Source organism: Patella vulgata, chromosome 4 (assembly GCF_932274485.2).
Source record: "Patella vulgata chromosome 4, xgPatVulg1.2, whole genome shotgun sequence".
Lineage (NCBI taxonomy): Eukaryota > Metazoa > Mollusca > Gastropoda > Patellidae > Patella > Patella vulgata.
Genome location: NC_065882.2, coordinates 44325659 through 44353623, shown reverse-complemented (window position 1 = coordinate 44353623; position 27965 = coordinate 44325659). Strand labels below are relative to the sequence as shown.

Below are 27965 nucleotides of genomic sequence, written 5' to 3'. Positions count from 1 at the left end.
TTCGTTGGTAAAAGGAACATACCAATTCGGTGTATTATCTGGAAATCAGTCTCCATGGGTGTGATACGAGAGAAACTCAGAATCAAAAATCAAATTATCAAAGATATGTTAGGAGAATTCCTGGGAACATTCTTTCTTGTCGTAAGTATGCAATTTTGTTTAATAAAATCACATTTAATTTGTTGTATTCCCAAGGATATTACCGATCACAAGGAAAAACCTTCGCCAGAATTCGACTACAATAATATTCCCTGGATTTAGACCATTCCGTCACTCCATTTTAGCCAATGATGGGAGTCGATCCATTATGTATATGGTTTCTGAAATCCATGTAAAATATCCCTCTGTAAAATATATATTTATAATCTAAGATTTAATTTTAAAAAAAATTATATTTACATTATAAACAGCATATGATATATTGCGCTACGTTTTAGAAAAATTACATGTATGACAAAGTGTTAACGCGAACAGGGACAGGTTAAGAAGTTCACTTCCAGATATTTGTTTTGTATTTGTTTAGTTCTTTAACAATAACAAACTATGATACATCCGACTGATATGACCATTTCCCTTTTGTACAAAGCGTAATTCTGACTCCAGCTGTTTAACAAATTCAGGGTAAGTACTAATATCACGCTTGAAAACAGTGAAGGAAATAAAATACGAACAAAATATTTCATGAAATTAATTTTAGCATTTCTTGTTAAAGAGCAATAACTCACTATCAAAATGAAAATGGGTTAGTATCACCGAAGAACGTCACCCTGAAATATAGCTTTATTTTGTTTCTCTGCCGGCCTACTGTTGATGCCCAAGATGGATTTGATTATTCGATTCAGGGATAGAGATATGTTTGTGAAATCAACCTTTATAATTGAACACATTAGTTTAAAATGTTGAATATCAATACTAATATTTGGTATATATGATTTTATATTAAAATGGGGCAGATTGACGACAATTTACACTATCTGTATCAACCTAAAAAAAGTTAACCTTTATATGACATTTTAGACAAGATAAAATAATGTTATCATACCTAATACTACCAGACAGATAAAAGTTAACGTGTTGACAGTACACCGATAGTGGTATGTGTTGTCAGTTAGTAAATATGGAAGATATATAAATTTTCTTTTTTAAAAAATAGTGTGGAAGTATTCTGGTGTAAATTCTTAATATAAAAAAATTAATAACCGAGTTATGCCAAAACAGTATAGGTCTGAAAATTCTGAATTCCAATAGGTTCTTCTATATTCCCCCAGAAACAATTTTTAAAATTCTACTGAAAATCTATATGTATCCCTTCCAAAGGTTAAAAAGTTGACGGAAAAATAACTCTGCGATTTGTGATAGAAATATGAAATTCCAAAATACTGGATTTTAATATGGTTCTTTATAATATGCCTCATTGTACAAACTCACAAAGGTTTATTTGTCAGCATCGCAATCACACATGTTATTGTTAAAATCAAACAATGAATTTAGATAGAAACTTTCCTTACCCCAAAGAATAGGCCCATGTCAAATGTTTACAAAATTCCATTGATAGCTTTGTCCTGTATATCGCATTCATAGTTTGTGATTCTGAATATTAATGCGGGGGGAGGGGGTGGGGGTAATATGCAATTTGTATTCGACGATTTCTGACTGCTGACATGCTCATATGAACAAACCTCGCACATCTGAATTTGTGTCCTGTGATACAGCAATAGAATGTTCACATGAACACAGGTGATGACAAAAAAAGGCCATCCACTTAAAATTCTAATAACGTGTAGAGAAAATAAAGATATCTCGCCAAAACATAACATTAAAATCTGTCATCACATTTAAATTTTTGCCATTTCACACGTCATATATATATATATATGCGTATGTGTGTGTCATTCTTAACGTCTTTTCTTTATGTTACAACTCATAAAGGTGTTTTAATATGCTTTGACCGACAAGAAAGAATATCATGTTACAATCTATCGGATTAATCATTTAAAATTAACAATTTACTATTAATCGATCATTTGAAATGAATAAACAATATGATCAGAGCCTATAAAGCGTTCAATGTTCAGATCTGTATATCCACTCATCAAATCATTTCTCTTTCTGTCCGATCCCAGCAGGGTATTCGACGAGGAATCCCAATTGTCCATCCCGAAAGAATTAAGAAAGATGTCCTTCCAACATTTCTATCACATTACACACACAACTATTTCCAATGATTTCAAGCTAGTCGTTGCTGGGGTGCAGGTATATATAAAACCTTGACAGTTGGAATTCGACGAAGAGTAGGCAGAAAATGGCGCTATCCCGACAAAATACCCCTGATAGCACAGTGCATGTCATAAGTTTGGTGCAGAGATGTCAGGGTTTTGTTGAACTCTCATTGCGAAGGATATAATATTTACCGTAGTTGGAGATATTCTCGAGCACAAACAGGCTATCTGTTCAGAGAATCTTTTTAAATGACCGATGTTTTCGCTCTCTCTTCATCAAATTCCAACTGTCAAGGGTTCTTTTGTGTGCAAGCCAACGAGTACATGAGTGGGCCTGGGTTTTTCGTCTCATTCTAACGATTGGACTCTTTTTCATGCCAGACCCTTCGTCCTGCACCACTGACAAGCCAGCTTGTTCGGCAAAACCAGGACCAAACCCGTCATACTCACTGAGTCACCGTGGCTCTCGAGAGAAACAGTGTATATAGCGATCTGGAATGAAAAAAACTCTAACCCTTGTATGCATGACTGTACTATAGTGAAGAAATATGTTATCGAAGTTAACGTCTAGTTATTTGACTAAGTGTACAAGTCCTCAATGCATACTGATAATCCACAGTGTATAATCAACTGTTTTTTTTAGGTTTTGACTAAAGTAAATAATGAGTAGTTAGAAATACTTACATTATTTATTTTTGAATATCATCTTCGAACAAACCATGCTCATAGCCAAAACAGGTCTATTCTTTTACTCTTTAAATCCAATTTCAGACGTTTGCTGTAGCTGCCAGTGCTCAATATGTTCTTACAGATCTCAGTAGTTTTCTCACACTCAATTTTGCCAATGGAATGGGTCTAGTATTTGGTATATACGCCGCCGGTGGGGTTTCAGGTACTTCATTGACATTTTGTTTTATTACACGTCACCTTTTATTTAGTTTAGTCATGTTCTCAGCATTCCGGTAACCGATATAAGATTTACATCATCGAGATGATGTCTGGGATCAGTAAGAATGTTCATGATCAGGAAATATTTACAAAACTTGTAAATTGTTATTAATTGGTAGGTTATATCATGTAAAAGATACATTATGTAAGATTTAGATAAAGAGCTGGCCATTCTTACTATAATAGCTCAAAAATAGATAATGTAAAACGAAAATATTGAAAATTTCATTCAAATTACGTCATTCTTAGCCAAGTTATCAATGTTAGTAGTTTTGACAAGATGTGTGCATTGTGGTAACCAGGGGACTGGTATATTTGACACTTAGCCTCGCTTTCTCATTTTTAGATTAAATTTTTAAATGCCGAACTGTTCTAGTTTAGTTAAAATCTCTTGTATTCGATGCCATCAAGAATTGATTATGGTCTTGTTTTGTTAATAAATGTATAATTAATACTTTACATAACATTTCAGACCTAAAGAAAGACCTGCAATAGGCAGATTTAGCGCTTGCATAATGTATGTTTAAATAAATTAATTTGTAGGTTATGTCATGTTAAATAAATTATGTTGCAAATTATTGTTGACTGACTGTATGAATTTATTTTTAAGGTGCATCATTAAACCCCTCTGTCGGTATAGCTTTGTGTTTAAGTGGGTTTATACCTTGGTATAAATATCCGTTTTACACTGTTGCTCAAATAGCTGGTGCCTTTACTGCGGCTGCTGTACAGTACGGTGTTAATTATGGTAAGTCGATATTTTACGTTAAACTTAAAATATTGCACAGATTTACAACAAGCCTTGTAAAGTAGTACATAACTTATGTAGATAAGAAATATTTCCTATTGTTTGTGAACAATTTATCGTTGTTACTAGTCTGGAGGTTTTAAAATCGAGACAAATATCCATTCTATACAAATCCTTTTACTTCTTAATAAGCCCATGTAAGTTAATTTTATTAAAACTATAGTCAGGACTGTTAACTCAAAATTTACCCATTCTTGGGCCATACAGATCTGATTATTCTTTTTGTTAGACATGCTGAATGCATATGACGGTGGCAACAGAACTACATATGGTCCTACAGCTACTGCAGGGATCTTCTCCACATTTCCAAATCCTAAGGTGTCTACTTTAAACTGCTTCTTTGACCAGGTATGTATCGGCATCAGCCATTAACTCACTATTTGAAAATATTCAGTTTGATATTAATAACAGATGTTTGGTATCGAAATGAGGTCCTGTTGAAATTATATCTTTTTCCAGATACACAGCAGCTTTGCATCCCGGACAAGCCCCCTTTTCTTAAATAACATATGTCTGTGCATTTATAATCGCCAAGAATGAAAAATGTGTACAGCTGTTTCATTTGTGATCCGAAATGCTTGGGAATTTAACCCAATGTCTGATTAACGGGTGTCATGTGCGAGACAGAGTATGCGAGTCTTTTCAAAACACATGATGTACTACTTTGACACAGGAAGTCTAGCTACTTGGGATGTTCCCTTATACACATTATCTTAATTATACTATGGATCATAATATCATTGTACCTCATTTGTTTTTCAGGTTTTTGGTACCTTCATATTAGCTCTTTGTATACTTTGTATACTTGACAAAAGAAATTTTATGCCACTTGATAAAGGTTTAATACCGCTTTCTATGGGAGGAATTGTGTTTGCTATTGGTACATGTTGGGCTGGTAACTGTGGTTATGCTATCAATCCAGCTCGAGATCTGGGTCCTCGGTTATTTACGGCTGTTGCAGGGTGGGGACTAGAACCTTTCAGGTACGAATATATTTTTTAAATCTGAATTATGTTGCGCTCTATTCACGATAACATTTCGTTGTTAAAATCATGTCATGTCAATTGGGGTAAATGTTTTTTGGTTGGTCTCCAAAAGTTTTATTTTTCTTCATTCCTTGTGAGCTTCAGAAATTAAAACAGTACCCAGGAAATAGGTTATAGGTTAAATGACTTTGGTTAACATACGCTATGTCGCACTGGGCATCCACCATGCCTATTAAAAAAATATACAAACGTGATGAAATATTTTACTTCCACACTTCACTTAGATGTTATATATATTAGTAGCCTACTTAATATATTTACCTTTACCTGGGCCCTTTCCGTGGCTGTTACACATTGAATGAATAATTTTGTTAATTTTAGTTATCGTAACTGGCAGTGGTTCTGGATTCCTATCGCTGGGCCAATTTGTGGGGCCACGCTAGCTTACATCATTTACCAACTATTTATTGAACTACATTGGACACCTTTAGAACCAGAGCCTGTAGATACTATTGTTGTCACTGCTAATGGAACGAAAGAAAAATCGATGGAATTAATGGGAGTGGACAATCATGCATTTAAATCATCTAAAGGTAGGGTTTAGTTATATGACATAGTTTTATGTATTTTCACTACATATATAACGACAGATATAAAACTGCACAATGAAGGGAGGGTGTGAATAAGGCAGGGCCTTTATTAACGTGCCTACGGGCACGGATGCGCCTCTGGATAAAAAATCCGTGATTTGAAAAAAAAATTTATGTAGCCTTGTGAATCTGAGAAGACTATGTGGGGAAACTTAGCTATCATTATAATCATCGAACACTTTCGATTTCTGTTTCAAAAGTTTTGTATTGTTGACGTATTCCCACAATCACCTAAAGCAGGAAAATTACAAGGCAGAACATTGTCCGGTGCAGGTGACAGTGAAGGTTCGTTTGCCTAATACTGACACGTGCTTATAAATATAAACTGTTATATTTTGGTTATAAAAGATAAAAGTTTAAAGGTGATTTCGTGTTATCGGAAGGCAAATTCTGGAAATTTTCACTGAAACCCAAAGCACCAGAAACCGTGCTTCACCAATAAAACCTTAAAATAGGCCCTGGTATACCGTAGAGATTTTTTACCAGGAAAGGAAAGGGTACCCCCCCCCCCCCCTAGGATTAGGGTAAGGTTTTAGAATTTGGGGAGGGTTTACATGTAAATCACCACATAAGCAATGATCTTACTAGGGATTGGATTGTCTTAAATAAGCCTTTCTTCCAAAAGGGTTTTAGTTTCTTGTACATATATTTAGGTTTTGGGATATGCAATTGTAAGCTTTTGTATGAAGATGTTCGGATGATTTTCCTGAGATTAATATAGTGCTTTCCGATAATATTGGATGCACTTGCTGCTGTTGTGCTGAACGGGACAATATGGGGCTGTATGCATATTCAGGGTGTTGTTTTCAGATTAGAGTTTTGATTTCTTCCGGGGTTTCCAAGTCGGTATTAGTCTTTCTATTGGCGTGGCAATAAATTTAGAAATGTCTTGATTTGATTGGTTAAAGTGATTTGAAACCGGTTTGTCTTTTTACCTGTGATCGTTAATTCCTTCCCAGGCGCGTTTTTGGTCCCTCCTACTTACTGCGTGTTACATTCTCAAAAGGAAATTTGATAAATTATGTTTTAACTAATGCAAGAAAGTTGGTCTAATATTTGGAATCGTTGGCAGATAGTTTTTTCTCAAAGTATTCGAATATGGTTGAAATTTTGCATGGTTGACGTCTAGGGTGGTCACGTGTTTTTGTTTTAAATGATGCTTGCATATTGCTGGTTTATCGGGCTAGAAGTTCAGCGAGAGTATTGTTTTTATGTGTCGGGGATAGCGTTCGGGGTATCCACTTTCCCTTGGTTTGTCAGACCAGAGTCCATGCTGATTCAAATTCGGTATTTTATGTAAATATCCTGTGGATTCGAAGAATTAAGGATTTTATTATGCGAGAGAACGTCGTGTGTTTTGGGTGGAAAGGGCTCTTGAAAAGTAGTTGTTACGGCTTACATTTGAGGTTAATTTGACTTATGGATTGTAATTGTTTAGAATATTGAAAAACGTCCAAAATCCGTCTAGGTATGTACGTCATCTAAAAATCGTCCATAGAAATCCATTCTAGTAGGCATTAAGAGATTTACATAAGCACTTTCAATCGCCGTTCCGGGAGCCCGAAGGTATACTTACTTAATGCTTGCGGGTTCCTGAGGAATGCTTTCCTCACTACTTTTGAATAAAGCCGGTATAGTCTGCTCGCCAAACCCAATATTTCGAGTGAACCTGGAAATTGTATACAATTTTTTTTTTATGATTGATTTTAGTAGCCTATAGGGTGCCCTCTTTCAAAATCTGCCGGGTGAACCTCGGTCACCCTTGAGCGTTTTGAAAAATTCAAGATGACGTCCAAGGCGGCGCCACAACAGGGAATACACTGAAATCGTTCATTATGTTGTGGGGTGATTAGCGGCCTTCGAGGGCCATTATTTGACCAAACAAACTATATCTAGAGACAAATTATATATTTCTGAATATAGGAGCATGGAAGTGATACGATAACACCATATACATGTTTATAAGGGGCTCCAGGGCCACATGGATCGGTCCTGAAAAGGGAGGCACAAGCTGATTGTTGAAAAATTAAAAAAAAAAATTCTACCCGCAAAACAGGAACATAACCTCCACAAACCTAGGTAATATCCAGTTTAATCCTTTAACCGTGTTTCTGGCTGCAACCTGTGACAGCACAAGCGCAAAATACTGTACATTCTAAGTCATCCCTAGTGCTGCTACAAGCACAAGTACTACATGAGCTGTCGCTCTTGCATCCACATCTGATGAGCCACATGGCAGACTCCGGAGCAAGTTGGCCGGTTGTAATGTTCTCCCAGCAACAGAGGCGTAGCCTCAAAATATATATTGGGGGGGGGGGGTCCGCAACCCTAACCCTAACCCTCTTTTAAAACCCCTAAAAAATATACTATTCAAAAAAAGTAGGGGATATTTGATTTTGGGGGCATAATACTAAAATATGCAAATGACTACGAAAAAAGTCACTATAGAACCTAACAGAAGAAACATTTCCAGTTACATGTGACGCCCAAACGCACCAATAGCTACCGCATGGAATGCAGGTGATGCTTGGGATCATCATGGGGGTCCAACCCAAGATTTGCACGACTCTGACTTTGAATGTTACAGTCATTGTGGCATTGAATTCCAGGGTGGAAACATCAGTTTAATTGTTTTAGTGACCAGAAAACAAATTTTGATATGCGTCGGCTTACCCAAAATGAAAGGTTACGTGCCCTTGGCATGCTACAGATCGGCACAACACAGGCGGTTGTGGCGCGGACGATGAATGTTTCTCAGTCTGTCATAAACAGGCTATGGTCCAGATACCGTGATACACAATCTGTACAGGACAGACCACGCTCAGGTCGACAACTCAAGCCCAGGATCGATTTATCCGTACCTTGGCCTTGAGAAATCGTGTCATCACAGCAAATCAGATCAGCGCTCGTCTTCAAACAGACACTGGTGTGAGAGTGAGTGGCCAGACGATTCGGAATCGACTGCATAGGGGTCACCTTCGCGCCCGACGTCCTCGCGTGATCCCTTGTTTGAGAGATCATCACATTCAGGCAAGACGTCGTTGGTGTAGGGATCGTCAACACTGGGATAATCGACGCTGGAGCAATGTGATGTTTTCAGATGAGTCAAGGTTCACTGTTGATTTTTTGGACAGACGTAGGAGGGTGTGGCGTCGTCGAAACGAGCGCTTCCAAGACGTTAACGTCATCAGACATGATCGATTTGGGGGTGGTTCTGTTATGGTGTGGGGAGGCATCACTGTTGCTGGAAGAACGGCTTTACATGTTGTTGCAGGGCGCATTACAGGCCAGTACTACCGGGACAACATCTTGGCAGTCCATGTTGTGCCGTTCGCACGACGTCATGGCCGCCGTTTCATCTTCCAGGATGACAACGCAAGATGTCACAGGGCCAGGATCGTTACAGGTTACCTCCAACAACAGAACATCACCACATTACCTTGGCCAGCACTGAGTCCCGACCTCTCCCCCATCGAGCATGTCTGGGACATGCTTGGACAGAGGTTACGTCAACGTCAACAACGTCCTGCCAATGTCCAAGAACTTGCTGCTGCGTTGCAACAGGAATGGGACAATCTGGACCAAAATGACCTTACACGTCTCATTAGGAGTATGCCACGTCGGATCAATGCTTGTTTGGCAAACAGAGGAGGATTTACCCGTTACTGACTTGGTTGTGATGCTGTGGTAACTTTGCTGTTTGACCCCGGGTATCATTTTACCCTTATAATGGTCAGTCTGTGCCTTACTTAGTCTAACGATCATTTGGAATAAATCGATGAATGTGAACTTCATTTCATTTTGTCATTTGTTTCTTCGTCAGTTTCATTAGGCGACTTTAATAACACTTAAAAATCAAATATCCCCTACTTTTTTTGAATAATATATAATCAAACACCATGTGGCCATGCTGTCTACACAACTCGTTTGCTGATTGGCCCAGACACCGCGTGCAAAGCATTATGGTTACGTGGCTGGCTGAACGGGCGATAAATATTTGGTTTAGGCGATAATGTTTTTGGGTGGTACCTACGAGCGATTCACTCTGATAAGTGGCAGAAAAAAATTAATAAAATATTAATGACTGGCTAACTAGATACAATTTTATGGAACACAGTTACTTGTCACTTCACACATGTTTCCAGGATGAGTTTAGCAATGTAAACCATATTGGGATATGTACAGGTTTTATGCAGATAGAATCTTAACTAATCCTAATAATTGTTGTAAATAAATAGGAGTTAGGGCCTACTATGTAAATTGGGGGGGGGGGGGGTCCAAGTATATTCAGCCCCCCCCCATCCATGTGTGATGCCCATGCCCAGCAATATTGTTCCAGATCAAGTTCCGGTGGATTCCGATCTTCCAGTGAACGCCATTCTTTTCAATAACAATGCATTTTTAGACAAATGGCAACGACCCTATTACGCCCATGTGTTCAAGATACGAAAATCGCGCAGTTGGCAAGTAGCAGACTATAATATGAATTATATTCGCGCAATATTTAAGGATAAGATATTAAATGACTTGCACGTTTCGTCACTGCTCTGTTATTATGTGTACAAAAATAATATTAAAATCGGTCGAGGAGTCTAAATGAACCACGTGCATAAAATAATTTATTACATAGGCTAGGTATGTTGCCCAGCTCATTCAGATTTCCTTATGAAAATATTATTTCTAAAATAAAATGAAGAAAAAACCTTCAGTGTTTTTCGCATGTGTCACCCAAATATTTGAGAATGTTTAAAAAAAAGAAAAAAAGTTCTGAGCTGAAAGTACAGATTGCAGAATGATAGTGCCTGTGGTATGTATATCCCATGCAGGCAATGAGTAGTCTGCCCATCAATACATATTCTGTATAATATGTAATCTTGAAACATTTTGTGTGGGTGGGAGTCACGGGACAACTCACTGGGAAAAATCCCTTAAGTTTGCAGCACAAAAGTGTTCGTTCCCGACTACTAACAGTTTTCTCACCTAAAGTTCTCTACGTTCTATTGGTTAATTAGATACCGCCATCTATTTTTTTCTCTTTCATGTTAGAGCGATAATCCACCTTTCCATGAACATCGACGCAAAAATAATATTTATCCTATGTTTGTAAATTATCTATTTTCAAGTGTGTGTGTGTGTGTGTGTGTGTGTGGGTGTGAGGTGTGAGGTGGGGCGGGGGTGGGGATAAAGAGTGAGGGGAGAATGGTTAGTGGCCTTCTTGTGTGTTGGTTAATGTTAAATATATATTTATTTTTCAGATGATGAGCTAGACTTAGCAACCAAACTGTGATAGAATTAACTGGAAAAAAATATTATTATAAAGAACTTTATAGTGAAACACCAAGTGCTTTCCAAAATTGAAACAATCGTCATAGTTAATTTTATCTCCTATCACCGGATACATTTTAAAAACTACTCTTCTCAGGGCCCGATTAAAGCATGGGATTTAGGGGCTGCTGCCCATGCCCATGGGCCTCTGATGGGGGGGGGGGGGGCACAGAGATTAAGATTAAATTATTTCATTTGTGAATATTGAATCAAAGTATAAGTACACTAAATTATGTATTTTAAAAAAGGGTTCAAGTATATATATTATTTACAGTTAAAATACTAAGGCAAATAAGATCCACTGAAATGAACTGTTTGTGTTGGGGGCTCACAGTGTATGTAGCCTACAAAGTCTTAATGAGACGTCAAAGTGGCCGATAGAAGTATAGTGTTGAATATGTTATGAAATCTTATTCAGAAATATGGCTTAAATGGAATGGTGTTTAACGTCCTACTGAAAACATGGCTTAAAGATATTTGTTGGGTGATGAAGAGCCACAGTTATTGGTTGGTCTTTCATTGTGTAAAATTTTATTAATGATGATAAACCAGTATGTATTATATTTAAAGTTAATAGCCATGTATTTATCAAATATGTTGTCATTGAAATGGAGAATATTTTAAGGGTCCGTATTCAATTAATTGCCTTAAATTTAAGTTTAAGTTTTAAGTATTCACCTTAAATCGGTACTTTTGGAACCTTAGCTACGGTGTTTGTCCTCAGTTGTTCAGGCACCTCTCTGTACTGAAGAGTAGAACTAGCTCCACGTATGCCATGTTGTCTGCTATCCCGTGGCACGTTATGGAACCTTAATGCCACAAGCCCAGTATTTTTGACTGAAGAGATCCGAATGAAATAGGGGTGACTGGGGGGAGATTGTGAAGGGAAGGGGATTTAGGGACGAATTTCATTGATATGTATGCATTTTGTAATATTGTATCAACCCATTAGTGAAAATAATCATTTTACAAGATAGAACATATTTAGAGCTTTGTAATGTACATAATGTAAGTAAATCATATTATATAAGCCTCTCACATGTAGTTGTAGTGTTCTGTCAGAGTATTAACAAGTCATACTTTAACCCAAAAGCTATTGGGTTGTCAAATTCCATAAATCACCACAGGAAGGAAGAAATGTGTACTGATATAGCCAATTTGATTTGTAAGTAAGTTCATGTGATCTGATTTCAGCTTACAAATGAAATACATCAGATTTTAATGTATTACACCATAAACATAAAATAAAATGCAATTGAAATCTGATTTTAATCCATGTGATATTTGTCTTTCAATAAATGCAATTATTGAAAACATAAAATGAATAGAAAGGAGTAAAACAAAAATATTTAGAATATGTACAAAACATACATATTCATATAATACTGTATTATCATTTATATTTCACAAACATTAATATATCCTGTACATATCTGTATTCACCAACTTAAAGACATAATATAACATAGATTTAAACACATATAACCTAGATTTAAAGGCATATAACCCAATTATGCTAGCAATATTTATTTTCAAATGGTACTGGTGTAATTATTATAAGATCTACACCAATTATTTGTTTTTGACAATAACTCTTGAAAGGTGTAATACTTTGAAACAAATTTACAGGGTAAATTACTAATATCTCAAGATCACCAAATTTTTGAAATAACCCTTAAAGACTTGTTATGTAAAGAATTGATTAAGTATCTGTTGTATAATTCTACTAATTTAACTGCAACACAATCCATCATTTGTTCTGTTATAAAAATTAGATTTATCTTGGAAGTTTATATAAATGTATAACAGTATTGTTAACTATCAGAATTGGGTATAAACAGAGAGCAGAGAAATTGGGTTTAACGTCCACTCGACACAAACTAGGTCATTTCGGGACTAACATTTCAACAGGGGTCTTTAGCAGTGGGAGGAAACCGGAGGACCTGGAGAAAACCAACGAGGTTGGACAGGCGACCCTACTCCTTTTCACGTACAACTGGGGAATCGGGGTATAAACAAGTTTGTAATATTGCTAACAAAATTAAAAATACCAAAATTATATTTTTTTATAAAGTGAATAAATTGAATATTTACAAAAAAACAAAGTGTCTTCTTTTCTTTTTTTCATTGGAAGGATACAACATAAGAGCAAACTACATCCTCGTGTCCTTAAAATAAGACATTTTATTTGTAGTGAATGTGCTGTAAAATACCTGTACACAATCCCTTTTAGCTATAGGGTGCAATAATGGGAGTCTTCACAAAGATATAACAGTATGAAATGAACTATGATTCTTTTTAAAACTAGACTTTAAGAGAATTTAGACATTTCTGAATTCTTATTTCTGGTTCCGACATTCCTTCCACCCACACTACATAGGGAAAACCATGAATCTCTTCTTTTGTATTTGGATCCTGCCATACAGATAAAGTAGAACCAGCACCAATATTACCCTGGTAATAAATAAACCTACAATTAGTCATTTTAAAGTGCTGATTTTACTACTTGAATATTCTACGCTATTGTTTCCCCTTAGTGATTGATAAGATGATCTAACAGGGTAAAGCAGAAAAGAGGGCTGATAACTAAGGGTGCTTTGACAAAAAAATGTGCAAAAATGAAAAATAACCCAGAGCATCAAAAATAATCATTTAAAAGACAATAACATTTTCTGTTTCATCATTTAGCTCTCTTTATTTCAAACAATATTTTTTAGTTTTGATAACCCAAGCCAAAGACATTATTCAACCAACTGACTACTGCTATCCTCTTGGCTTGCTGGTAAAATTGTCAATGATATATGCACAGGTAGTTACGAAGGCCAAACAATTAATCCGTTTGAACGAGTTTGAACGAGTTAATTGGTATCTCGTTTGAACGAATTGGTATCTCGTTTGAACGAATTGGTATCTCGTTTGAACGAATTGGTATCTCGTTTAAACGAATGAATCATCTCGTTTGAACGAATGAATCATCTCGTTTGAACGAATTAATCATCTCGTTTGAACGAATTAGTATCTCGTTTGAACGAATTACTAATGAGATACTAACTCGTTTAAACGAGATACTAACTCGTTTAAACGAATTAACTAACTCGTTCAAACGAATTAACTATCTCGTTTGAACGAATTAAATATCTCGTTTGAACGAATTAATTATCTCGTTTGAACGAATTAATTATCTCGTTTGAACGAGTTAAGATTTCGATTGTACAGAAGCAGCGTGGGAGGGACATGCAGACATTATTATTATTATTAAAACGATATTTATACAGCGCTCGACTTCCACTGCAGAGCAATGCTTAGAGGCGCTTTACAAAAACATAAATTGAATCAATATAAAATTCAACTGTACATAAAAGTCTAAATGATAAAATTACATGCATATAGAGAATGACATAATCATATGATAAAATGCAAGATACATAGAATCTTTTTTAACTAAAAGCATGTGTATAAAAATGTGTTTTTAGTGATTGCTTGAATATTGTAATAGATTTTGCTGACCTTATGAAAAAAGGGAGCTTATTCCAGAGTCTCGGTGTCTGGAAAGAGAAGGATCGTTCTCCAAAAGAAGAAAGATTTACAGAGATGGGTTTAAGGAGAAAGGGGTCACTAGATGACCTCAAACATCTAGTTGGCGTATATACCGTGATTAAATCTTTTATGTAAGAGCGTTAAGTGTCATTAAAACATTTATAAACCAATAAAAGTATTTTAAAATTAATGCGGTACTTAATGGGGTAACCAGTGTAAAGAAGCTAAAATTGGAGTTATGTGGTCATGTTTTTTCGAAAGAGTTATCAATCTGGCAGCACAATTTTGAACTTTTTGAAGTTTATCTAGGTGTTTTACAAGAAGATCTGCAAGGAGAGAATTAAAATTATCAAGCCGAGAAGTTATAAAAGCATGGACAAGTGATTTAGTTGCATCTAGTGAAATATATTTTCTAATTTTACCTATATTGTAAATGTGGAAATAGCACCTTTTACATACATTATTAATTTGACTAATCATGTTCATGTTTTTGTCAAAGATAACACCAATATTTCTTGCAGAATTAACAGGTAAAATAACAGACTGAGCAATTGATATGGATCTACAATCAGATATTTTGCTTAGATTATTATTTGATCCTATAAGAATATATTCAGCTTTGTCACTATTTAACTTTAAAAAATTAGCAGACATCCATTTTTTTATGTCAATTATACAAGTTTCTAGTTTGTCTTTTTTAGTATTAAAATCATTTGTTATAGATGGTTTAAAAGCAATATAAATTTGGGTATCATCTGCATAGAGCTGATAGTCTAAGCCATGACCCCGAACTAATTTGCCGAGCGGAGAAGTGTATAGTGTAAATAGAATGGGTCCAAGAACAGAGCCCTGGGGTACTCCGTATAAGATGTAATTTTTGTTAGAAAATGTATCATTAATTGACACTCTTTGTTGTCGACCAGTTAAATAACTTGTTATAAGTTTTAATGCAAAACCATCTATACCGAAATCTACATTTAAACGACTAATAAGAATTGAGTGGTCAACTGTATCAAATGCAGCCGATAAGTCTAACAAAATAAGAAATACAATGTGTTGATTGTCCAAAGACAACAATATATCATTATGAACCTTGGTTAATGCTGTTTCTACACTATGAAATCGCTTATATGCACTTTGAAGGGGTTCTTGTAAATTATTATCATCTACATATTCTATGAGTTGATTGGCGATACATTTTTCTATGATTTTAGATATAAAATTTAAATTTGACACAGGCCGATAATTTTTTAATATATTGATATCCAGGTCTGACTTTTTAATAATGGGTTTAACATTTGCAATTTTATACAAAGTAGGGAAAATACCTTGTTTGAAACAACAATTAACAATATCTGTTATATATTTAGATAAAAAGTTACAGCAGAGTTTAAGGACTGAAGTTGGTAGTGAATCTAACGAACATGTTTCAGATGGTGACCCTTTGATTAAAGCTATGACAAAAGGTTCACTTACAGGACTAAAAGAGTTGAATGATACAGAGAGTGGTTCGATGTTAATATCGATATCACAATTTAGGATATTCAGATCGTTTCTAATGAGAGAAACTTTGTTAACAAAATATTGTGAAAATTTATCAGCGAGATCTTTTGTATTGACATATTCAGGAAGTACAGAGTGTGAGGAACTACGATCTATCAGTGACTTGACTACACTGAATAATTCTTTGAGACTTTTATCACTATTCGTAATCTTGTCTGAATAAAATTTACGTTTAGCACAGTCAATCATGGAATGAATTTACGCGGTTTTTAATGCTTTTATAAATATCCTTGTGAATGTGTAGTTTTGATTTCCGCCAGGTCTTTTCTGCATGTTTTCGTAGTTTCTTGACTTCTCGTATCTCATCGTTAAACCATTCACAACCAGGGCGAACAGTAACAGTTTTTACAATTAATGGAGCACAATCATCAACCGCCTGTCTTGTTATTGTATCAAAGTGTCCTATCGAGGAAGTCGGCCAACGGCAGCGTCGCTTCTCCGCACGGTTCCTTAGTGGGAGGGATGCGACAAATGCTTCGTTTTGCATGCTGCATGCGCAAATTAGTTATTTCTTTTAACAGTCCCACCCCACCCTCTATCTTAGAAACTCACCCAGATCCTCTTCTAAGGCAATCAACACTGGAAATAAGTTCATCTGGCAACAATAACATTAATCCTTAATAATATGTAAACCTCGCTGAAAATCGTATACCTGTAGTTCTGTTCACTAAGCTATAGTGAAAATTCAGCTAAGGCAAAATCTACCATTTTATTTCTTAATTGGGTGCATTTCAAATCCACGCCCTTACAGTATCATACATATACCTGTCGTAATGCCTGTTTAGCATATACATGCCATAAAACAATGACTTCACTACGATGTTGTGGCTAACCCAGGCTAACATTAAACAAATTGTATAATTTCCAAGGTATTCTATACTAATTCCCCTTTTCACAAGTGAAGTTCCTTCTACTGACGCTAACGCTAGAAACAGTAAAGAACCTACGCGTATTAAATCATAGTATCTTTACTTGAAACATAATTTCTGCATGTCCCTTCCATGCTTCTGTACAATGAAAAATCTTAATTCGCTGAAACGAGATAATTCGTTCAAACGAGATACTCATTCAAACGAGATTCTTAATTCGTTGAAACAAGATAGTAACTCGTTCAAAAGAGATAATTAATTCGTTCAAACGAGATACTAACTCGTTCAAACTAGATACTAACTCGTTCAAAACGAGCTATTTAATTCGTTCAAAACGAGCTAAATAATTCGTTCAAACCAGATATCAATTCGTTCAAACGAGATACTAATTCGTTCAAACGAGATACTAACTCGTCCAAACGGATTAATATGTATTGTTTTTGTTTGGCACTAATGGGCCTTCGTAGGTAGTAGACCTATATACTCATTCTTCTTTTTTATCTGTCAAATCAAACTTAGAAATTGGACCATGATCAATTTAAACATTGATTCTTTAGGCTACAGTAGGTGACATGTTTTCAAAAAATTGTTTGCACGAGATAAGATTTGCCCCATAAAGTTTTTTCTTGGTGCTATTGACATAAACATTCAAATCTTATCTATGACTGAATAAATAGTAAAGCAATAAGCGACCAAAAACCTCCAATCAATACATTTCTCTTCTAAATGTATTCAATTTCTTACCTGTGTATCAACAGCTATTATAACTAAATCAAACTTAATCTGTGAACGTCTACTGATTTCACGGATTACTTTATCACAAGCTTCATGAACTGTATCTCCCTATATTTATATACAATACAATACTATAACTAGAGGATATTACATTTTTACACAATAGTTGTATTTATCTCATTAAGTGAGATATGAGTTCAATAAGCTCACGAGATGAAATACATACACTTTTTGTTAAAAAACATGTATTATTCTATATTTATTACATAATACTTAATTGATATCTGACCATCCGATTTGAACATGAAGAAAGGTGGAACCAGATTCCCTGCGTAATTATCCTGCATTTGTATTTTCTATGTGACGTCATACTCTAGAATACATATTTTCATTGTTACTTGTGTTCTACATATTTGGGGACTGACCTGTAGTTTCACAATCAATAATATCCCCAAAATTTTTAGTAGACCGATAATCTAAAAGTAAATATGTTGGCATTATGATAATAATTATTTAGTTTGTGGTAACAAAGGTAATAAATTTTTTAAAGTGTTTAAGTTTTTCACTTTCACGCAAATGAGCTGTACTTTGCAAAATAATTTGTTTTTGAATATCTCATCATTGACACACCTGTTTCATATAATGAACAACACGAAAAGCTGGACAATGTTTCATTATCACATCACCATCACCAGAACAGCATGCTGCCCCACTTTCAATATCTATATCCAAATAAAACACATTGATTACAACAAAAAGGAAACTTATTTTTGCATTCAAATCAAAATAATACAACACTATTTTTCCATTAGAAATGAACTTCAATTGCATTCATTTTACTTTCCAACTACATGTATACAATTTATTCTAATAGTCAATTTCAGAAATAAAATGTGTATTAAAATAATGGAATGATAATACAGATGGATTATACCTGTATATAATCCGGAACCTGGTAAAGCACTATCACCAACTCTACCCGCTTCTTTACCTCCCATACCACTAGTTGATACACCTACAATTTATTTACTGATAAAGAACACGCTTTTATGGAAAAGGTGTTACTTTTGCAATATCCTAATATTGGTTCAATGACAAGGCATATCAAAGTAGCTCGAAATTATGGAGAAATAAGACAGTAATTTGTACCACTATAACCAGAATAAAAATAAAATGATGTGTCAAGGGAAACAACTCTTATCACCACTTCAGGGTTCAGACTAATAATTCTCTTCTCGTTGACTACAATGTTAACTCTATTACATTTCTTGGCCTATAACATTTTTTTGAACATTCTGATGATCTAACCCACACATAGACCTTAAATTTCTACCCTCAAAAATACTATTGAAAAAATAATAATGATTTCTGGTCATCTAGATGCATGTTAACTCCAAAGATTCCACTTAACACAGCTTTTTCGCAAGTACTATGCTTTAAAATAATCTGAGTAAATAAGATTTTTAAATATGACACCATATTAATATTTACTCACCAACTGTTATATCATTCTTTGTTGAACATATTAGTCCCAAGGTATCATGGCCAGTTGATTGGGGATTTCCATCTTTTTTCTCCTTCAATCAAATCACAAAATTATAATTTGCTGTTTAATTCAGACAACAAAGAAACACAATGATCAGTATTTTTGCCACAGATTCCTTTTGTTTTGACAAGGAGACGAGTGTATACCCTACAGACAGATGGGCGGGCGGACGGACAGACAGACGAACCCATTTTAATAGTCCCCTGCTTTCTTCAAAAGGTTGGGGGACAAATATTGCCTGGTTAGCTGAGCTATGGCCTAACTTTTGTTGAATTCAAACTGTCAAGGCTTCTTTAACATGCACAATAACGTGTACACAGGACCTCAATTTTCCATCCCATCTGAATGACTATGAGAAGGGGCGCTGTTTGGTAATAAAAAATAAAACTATTATAAAAGTCAGAACATGGTCAAAAAAGTATATTTATACGGTTTGTGTTTATACAGTGATCTACTTTAAAATGTTACTCCCAATTTATTGCATTTTCTTGATAGTCTGTCTTGGTTCAAAATATGTGGGTAAATAATTTTAATTGGGTATATAAAGTCAACACTCAATAGATTAACCCAAAAATGAAACTAAAATTAATAAAACCAGTGGCTGCCAGGCAGGATACACCCACATTTTCGAGAGATGGATAGAGAACAAGCTAAAAAGAAAGTGATTTTTCCTACAATCAAGGGCCATAATTCAGTAAATTACAATTCGATATGCGCAAATATCGAAAGGAACCGAGATCTTTGGGTTATAAACTTACATTTCAATTTTCAACAATATCGGATAACAAGCGGTTGCCATGCAAGATACGCCCACATTTTGCAAGAGATGGACAGAGAACAAGCTCAACAAAAAGAAGTGATTTTTTCGTACAATCAAGGGCCATAATTCAGGAAGTTACAATCCGATATGCATGAATATTGAAAGGAACCAAGATCTTTGGGTTATAAACATGTATTTCAAGTAACATCAAAATCGGATCAAAATTGTGTCCACTCTCTAGAGGGTCCAAAACCTTGATATACAATATATTTACAATATTTGCGTACGAGGGGCAGCCATTTTGTCCGGCAGTTTTGGTCCGATTTGTACGAAATTCGGACTCAACCATCATAAGGGTTTGACAGGGATATATTCAAACGTTTTTTAAAATCGGATAAAAATTGTGACATCTAGAGGGATCACATCCTAAAAACACGACTTTTCGTACAATCAAGGGCCATAATTCAGGAAGTTATGATCCAAAATGTGCGTATATCGAAAGGAACCAAGATCTTTGGGTTATAAATATGTATTTCAAGTTTCATCAAAATCGGATCAAAACTGTGACCTCTATAGGGTCCACAACCATATTTTTACGCTATTTGAGAACGATGGGCGGCCATTTTGTCTGTCAATTTTGGGCCAATTTTCACGAAATTCGAACTCAGTCGTCCTTAGGGTGTAACGGTGACATAATTATATGTTTTTTTAAATGGATAAAAATTATGACCTTTAGGGTCCACAAGCTAAAAAGGCGATTTTTCGTACAATCAGGGGCCATAATTCAGGAAGTTACGGTCTGATATGCGCGAATATAGAAAGGAACCAAGATCTTTGGGTTATAAAATTACATTTCAAGTTTCAACAAAATCGGATAAAAATTGTGACCTCTATAGGGTCCACAACCTTGATATACCATATTTTTACGCTATTTGAGAACGAACGGCGGCCATTTTGTCTGTCAATTTTGGGGCGATTTTCACAAAATTCAAACTCTACTGTCCTTAGGGTGGAACGGTAATATATTAATACGGTTTTTTAAATCGGATAAAAATTATGACCTCTAATGGGTCCACAAGCTAAAAACATGATTTTTCGTACAATCAGGGGCCATAATTCAGGAACTTACGGTCCGGTATGGGCAAATATTGAAAGGAACCGAGATCTTTGGGTTATAAACTTATATTTCAAGTTTCAACAAAATCGGATAAAAATTGTGACCTCTATAGGGCCCACAACCTTGATATACCATATTTTTACGCTATTTGAGAATGAACGGTGGCCATTTTGTCTGTCAATTTTGGGCCGATTTTCACGAAATTCAAACTCAGTCGTCCTTAGGGTGTAACGGTGATATAATAATACGTTTTTTTAAATCGGATAAAAATTATGACCTCTATAGGGTCCACAAGCTAAAAACGTGATTTTTCGTACAATCAGGGGCCATAATTCAGGAAGTTACGGTCTGATATGCGCGAATATAGAAAGGAACCAAGATCTTTGGGTTATATGGGCAAATATTGAAAGGAATTCAAACTCAACTGTCCTTAGGGTGGAACGGTAATATAATAATACGGTTTTTTAAATCGGATAAAAATTATGACCTCTAATGGGTCCACAAGCTAAAAACATGATTTTTCGTACAATCAGGGGCCATAATTCAGGAACTTACGGTCCGGTATGGGCAAATATTGAAAGGAACCGAGATCTTTGGGTTATAAACTTATATTTCAAGTTTCAACAAAATCGGATAAAAATTGTGACCTCTATAGGGCCCACAACCTTGATATACCATATTTTTACGCTATTTGAGAATGAACGGTGGCCATTTTGTCTGTCAATTTTGGGCCGATTTTCACGAAATTCTAACTCAGTCGTCCTTAGGGTGTAACGGTGATATAATAATACGTTTTTTTAAATCGGATAAAAATTATGACCTCTATAGGGTCCACAAGCTAAAAACGCGATTTTTCGTACAATCAGGGGCCATAATTCAGCAAATTACGGTCCGATATGCGCGAATATCGAAAGGAACCGAGATCTTTGGGTTATAGACTTACATTTCAAGTTTCAACAAAATCGGATAAAAATTGTGACCTCTATAGGGTCCACAAGCTAAAAACGTGATTTTTCGTACAATCAGGGGCCATAATCCATGAAGTTTCGATCCGATACATGCCAATATCGAAAGCAGCCGAGATCTTTTGGGGATAAACCTATATTTCAAGTTTCGTCAAAATCGGATAAGAATTGTGACCTGTAGAGAGTCCACAAACAATTGTGGACGGACAGACAGGGGCGACGGCATAATACGTCCACATGAAAATGTGGGCGTATAAAAATTGTGACCTCTATAGGGTCCACAACCTTGATATACCATATTTTTACGTTATTTGAGAACGAACGGCGGCCATTTTGTCTGTCAATTTTGGGCCGATAATCACGGAATTCGACCTCAGCCATCCTTAGGGTGTAACGGTGATATAATAATACGGTTTTTTAAATCGGATAAAAATTATGACCTCTATAGGGTCCACAAGCTAAAAACGTGATTTTTCGTACAATCAGGGGCCATAATTCAGGAAGTTACGGTCCGATATGCGCGAATATCGAAAGGAACCGAGATCTTTGGGTTATCAACTTACATTTCAAGTTTCAACAAAATCGGATAAAAATTGTGACCTCTATAGTGTCCACAAGCTAAAAACGTGATTTTTCGTACAAACAGGGGCCATAATCCATGAAGTTTCGATCCGATACATGCCAATATCGAAAGCAGCCGAGATCTTTTGGAGATAAACCTATATTTCAAGCTTCGTTAAATCGGATAAGAATTGTGACCTGTAGAGTGTCCACAAACAATTGTGGACGGACGGACGGACGGACGTCCAGACAGGGGCGACGGCATAATACGTCCACATGAAAATGTGGGCGTATAAAAACTATTCTATAATAATACTTGTATTGGATTACCATCAGTTCTTCATGTACTTGAAAGCCGTGTTGTACAGCAAATGTCTGGGCTCCAGATCCTGTCAACATACTATGTGGAGAAGCTTCCATAACCCTTCTAGCCACTGATATAGGATGTTGTATTCTGTACATCAATGATGTTTAATAATTAATATAATATTTTGAATGTCAGAAAAAGAATAAAATTTCAGTCATGTAGTTGGTTTGCAATAGGAAACATTTCAACAATATGGTTCAATGATATACAAAATGATTTGTTTTCACTGAAAGAGGGATCTTATTTATATGTACTATAAATTATATTAGGTCCAAAACTGTTCCAAAATAAATCTCATGTAAAGAAAATAAGGTTTTAGGTGAGATAATTCTTTTCTGAGCAAAACACACAAGAATTAAATGAACAAACTTTTACAATACACAAGTAGATAATGTTTCCAGAGAAAAAGACAAAAGAAAATGTGACCATGGTTAAACTTTATATTTTAATTAAATCAATCACCATTGTACAATAGATAAAATGGTCCTTATGACCACACATTGCATGCCTGCAAATTTGAAAACAATCTGACAAAACCTCAGAAATGAAGAGGATTCACAAGAAATTGTGACTGGAGGAAGTGACCACAATATGTATCCAATTAGCTGGAAAGCATATAAAAATGTGTCAAGGGAGATAACCTTTACTAAATATAGAGTTACTTTAAACATACATTCTTTAGGCCTGAAATGTTTTCTAAATTATTAATTAGACATTAATTAACTGATCCAGGCCATAATCAACTCTCGAGGGCATCCGATTTCTCCGATATTAAATAGATTAGAACGGTTCAGCCACATTTTAATTTAATTTAAACATGGAGGGGTGAGACATAGCTTCAAACAACCAGTATGGTGGTTGCAAATATTGCACACGTCTTGTCAAACCTAAGAGAAATTGGAATGAAATTTTCAAATTATTCATTTTACATTATCTATTTTCAAACTATTGTAGCAAGAATGGCTATCTCTTTATCTAAATCTTACATAACGTATATTTAACCTACTGACTGTTTACAAGCCCATAAGCAGATAGATGGTAAAACTGTTTTTTGGTGCAATTAGCTATGTTCATAATTTCATACAAACATTTCAACAGAAAACTACATTTCCATATGGTCACATTTTCATTAGGATGTATTATGATGGCACACCTCTTCGTCTGTCTGTCTGGGCATCTGTGTATCTGATGAAATTCGTTTGTGGACACTCTAAAGGTCACAATTATTATTCATTTTGATGAACCTTAAAATATGTGTTCATCCAAGGATATTGGTTCCTTTCGATATTGGTACATATTGGACCTTTACTTCATGGATTGTTGCCCCTGATTGTACGAAAAAGCTATCTGGTTGAGGTCCTTTTTAAATATAATAATAATTTCAAAACATTAATAAATGAGTTTACGGCATATTTTGGAATGATATTATAATGAGACAAGTACCAGTGGTACACAGGGTATTAAAACTACAGTACTCAAAACCACAAACCCTTGTATGGCTGTGACAGCACCAAATTCTAAAGATTTACCATTCATAATAGCAGCATCTAGTTCCAGATAACCCTGTTTATTTCTCACTCCACCACAACCAACAAAATACTCTCCATACTTTACATTTCCTTCTATTGCTGTAATGTAATACAAAAATTGTAAAAACAGTGAATAAACTGGCTCATTTACCAGGAGGTCCTGGGTTCCATCCTGATGTTGGCCAAAAGAGTTCCCCAGGATTTGTCAGCGTTGCTCCCCTTGTCAGCCGTTCAGGAAGGAAGTTCTTGCAAGAATAGTGTCTAGTCTCTTTATAGTTGGAATTCAAGGAAGAATACTGTAGGCAGAGATGCTCTTGTAAATTAATCTCATAGCGCTCTACATTCGCCTAGTTAGTATACAGAACAGTAGAATGTTAAACCCCACTTCATTTTCATTTCAGGAACCACACATATTTTCAACCTGGATTCTATAATTCATATCTAAATTTACCTATTCTAAATCTGATTGAATTTACAAACCGTTTATTCCTTTTTCAACAGCATCTATACTTATGCATCCTTTCCGATCATTTTCATCCATATTTAGTTTTACAAGATCGGAAGCTACTTGCACAGCTTCTATTGAAAATGGCCAAGTGCCAACAACAGCACACTCCATTTTTTGGACTGCAAAGAATCACAAATAGATGGATATTGAATTATCATTAATTTATATTTTTCTTAGTTTAGAATTTAGTATCACTAGATTTAAAAGATAAATCATATTACAGACGTCATGTAGATTTAAGACCAATTGATGGCTGATAATTATGTAACTGAATGATTCAGATATTTTCTTCAAACGCAAACTTTGCATTAACTAGTCCCACATTTTACTAGACTTGTATTACCAAGTTATTTTGCGGTTATTTTTTGTGGAATATTTGTAATATTTCGTACTGTGGCTGTGGCTCTTTAGGGAATATTCTGGAGAAGGTGAATATGTCATCATATGACAAGTTCAAACCCAATTTCTGTTTCCATTTCACTTTATGAGCAGTAAAAATATACATTACCGGTATTATATTACCCTTGAACAACTCACAGCTAATCACTTTGAAATTACTCCTACTAAGGATTTGTGTCTGCTTCCAACTATGGTGCAGTGATATCACAGAGTTTGAAATGATTGCTTGTTGGTTCTGGTTGTTATTTTATTCTTCTTCCACAATTAGTGATATTGCCTTGTTGGCTCATATATAATAAATAATAATAACTTTATTTGAAAAGGGTAAGGGTTTACCTAGGCTAAAGAAATTCATTTATATATTAAAAAGATAAAAGAAGTAAATTTTAAACATACATTATGCAAGAGCTAAATCTGCTCATTGCTGGGCCCTGATTCACGAATTTTTAACTTTTAAGATAAAATCCAAAGTTTAGTAGATACCTCAATTTTGATTGGCTAAGCACTAAAATCAATCTAATATTATCCAATCAAATTACTAAAATTTGGATTTTATCTCAGTTAAGTTTTCGTGGATAAGGGTCCAGGACCCTTATTCACGAAAAACTTAAACTAAGATACAATCGAAATTTTAAGAAATACTGCAATTCGATTGGCTGACCAGTAAAATCAATTTGCATATATCCAATTTGCATATTGGTCAGCCAATCGAATTACAGTATTTCTTAAAATTTCGATTGTATCTTAGTTTAAGTTTTCGTGAATAAGGGCCCAGGTCTTTCTTTAGGCCTGATATTTTAATTATTAATTACACATTAATTAACTATCAAGACCATAATCAACTCTCGATGCCATCGCTAGAATGCGATATTTAGTGGATTGGAATACATTTTTTGAAAAATGATTAAACGTAAAAAAAAATAATCGAGACTTTGTTTTTTATCGCACTGACTTTAGTAACGATGATCGAGGCTAGCCTAAAATTCAAAAGCTAATATCTCGGTTCAGAGTGGAACAATTTGACTGAATTAAATTTTCAGCACATTCTATTTAAGTTATCTATTTTTAACTGTTATAGCGAGAACTGTCAACTCTTGATCTAATCTCCCATTAAGTTAAATATTGGTTAAATGTAATAATTTAGATATTTAGAATTTTTAATTATATGTGAAATCTTGTGTAAGATTGGGCAAGTATAAAGAGTAATATCTTTATTTTACAAGAGTATTTGGAATATAATCTAATATTCACAAGTAAATAACAATGACATTGGTCACTAAAACAAAGATATACCACAGTAAATATTGTCAAATGGCTATGAGGAATGTCAATTACAATAAAATACATCAGTACACCACACATCAACGCAGGTAATAAAATACCCGCCGATAAAGTAGCACGTGATAACCGAGCACCTGCTTTTCCATTAGAGTTACCTACCCATTCGGCTTGAGTTGATGCGGAAGTGAATGTTTTTTTATATATTTATTTTGCATGACTGTCAACACGTAATTTGTTACACAAAATAAGCTATCTGTTTGCGGATAGTTAAATGAAATCCTGTTGTGTAGGTAGAGTAACATTACGATCGACAATTTGAGTTGTGATTTTGACGAGAAAATGTCGTCGGAATTGATATTTTGAGTCGACATATGCTATTGTATTGTGCATTAACTACAAAGTGTAAGTAGAATTTATTCAATATGTTTGCTATAGTACCATTAGTAGGTCCGGTTCATTTTTCCACATCGAATTCTAACACATCTTTCAGATTGGGATCAGTACTAGAGCTAGAGAATCGTTATGACTCTTTTTTTTTTTTAGCTTACCGGTATTATGTTCTGATAGAAAACGTAAGTTAGATTTACCTGTAGGCCTGTTGTGAATAATTTATAGTTGAGTACATACATGACTTACATCAATACATGTAGCCTACATGTACATCAACAATTTATCACAACAATTTTTCGCATCAACAATTTATCATAACAATTTTTCGCATCAACAATTTATTAAATAACTTTTTTTTTAAAGTTTTAATGCATTTTTTTATTGGCCTAATTAAATCTCATCATAAGAATAGGACGTTTAAAATCACCTATTCACTTGGTCCATATATTGCACCACATTTCTTCAAAAGCTGGTTGGTGCTTACATGTATGTGGTCTCTACGTTGTATGACTTCCATATATTGAATAGCTTTCCTTGTATAGGTCTGATCTGTTGTTTCTGGTGCCGTTTCAGCTTTCTTTCTGAATTGGCAAGTGACTGGCCAAAAGTGTCAACTGTAAAATAAAACTGACGATTGCCCATGGATTCGTACATGTACATGTATATTATAAAGACCAGAGAAGTCTGTTGAGACATTGTACAGTAATAAGCAGTAATTGTACATGTATTTCATCGAATTTTATCATGTGTAAAGATGCCATGGTGATCATATAATTATAATACTTTCTGATAAATGTTGCTGGTCAAAATGTGACCTAATTATCCCCAAAGAACATATCTTTATGACAAAGTAACTGTTACATGTTAGATGAATTTATTAATCAAGATTTAATTCAAAATGT

The 27965-nt window shown here is 35.0% G+C and overlaps 3 protein-coding genes across 13 annotated transcripts in view; 2 read left to right on the top strand and 1 right to left on the bottom strand.

Annotated features, from left to right (window-relative positions):
* The first annotated feature begins 11 nt into the window (after window positions 1-11).
* Window positions 12-12197, top strand: LOC126818807 (aquaporin-9). Its single transcript, XM_050546393.1, has 7 exons — window positions 12-141; window positions 2991-3111; window positions 3778-3915; window positions 4205-4323; window positions 4738-4958; window positions 5343-5554; window positions 10867-12197. Exons 1-7 carry the CDS (start codon window positions 55-57, stop codon window positions 10896-10898), a joined length of 930 nt encoding a protein of 309 aa, XP_050402350.1. The 5' UTR covers window positions 12-54; the 3' UTR covers window positions 10899-12197.
* LOC126818806 (N(4)-(Beta-N-acetylglucosaminyl)-L-asparaginase) lies at window positions 12192-27286 on the bottom strand. Of its 10 annotated transcripts, none has more exons than XM_050546392.2 (9): window positions 27261-27286; window positions 24966-25112; window positions 24446-24584; window positions 22920-23043; window positions 19136-19217; window positions 18575-18655; window positions 18271-18362; window positions 17650-17748; window positions 12192-13390 (listed from the first exon to the last, which is right to left on the bottom strand). In XM_050546392.2, exons 2-9 carry the CDS (start codon window positions 25102-25104, stop codon window positions 13241-13243), a joined length of 906 nt encoding a protein of 301 aa, XP_050402349.1. In that variant the 5' UTR covers window positions 25105-25112; window positions 27261-27286; the 3' UTR covers window positions 12192-13240. The 10 variants fall into 10 exon arrangements, with proteins under 10 accessions (XP_050402349.1, XP_050402347.1, XP_050402339.1 ...); XM_050546390.2 differs by lacking the exon at window positions 27261-27286 and adding an exon at window positions 26686-26806 and having other exon boundaries at window positions 24966-25677; XM_050546382.2 differs by lacking the exon at window positions 27261-27286 and adding an exon at window positions 26644-26791.
* The window catches only part of LOC126818801 (peptidyl-glycine alpha-amidating monooxygenase B), a 53340-nt gene continuing 52233 nt past the window's right edge, over window positions 26859-27965 (top strand). Inside the window, exon 1 of one of the 2 annotated variants that reach the window (XM_050546374.2) lies at window positions 26859-27075. The gene's annotated coding sequence lies outside the window, so the exon portion shown is untranslated. The remainder of the gene's footprint in view (window positions 27076-27965) is intronic. The other variant, XM_050546373.2, reaches the window with a different exon arrangement.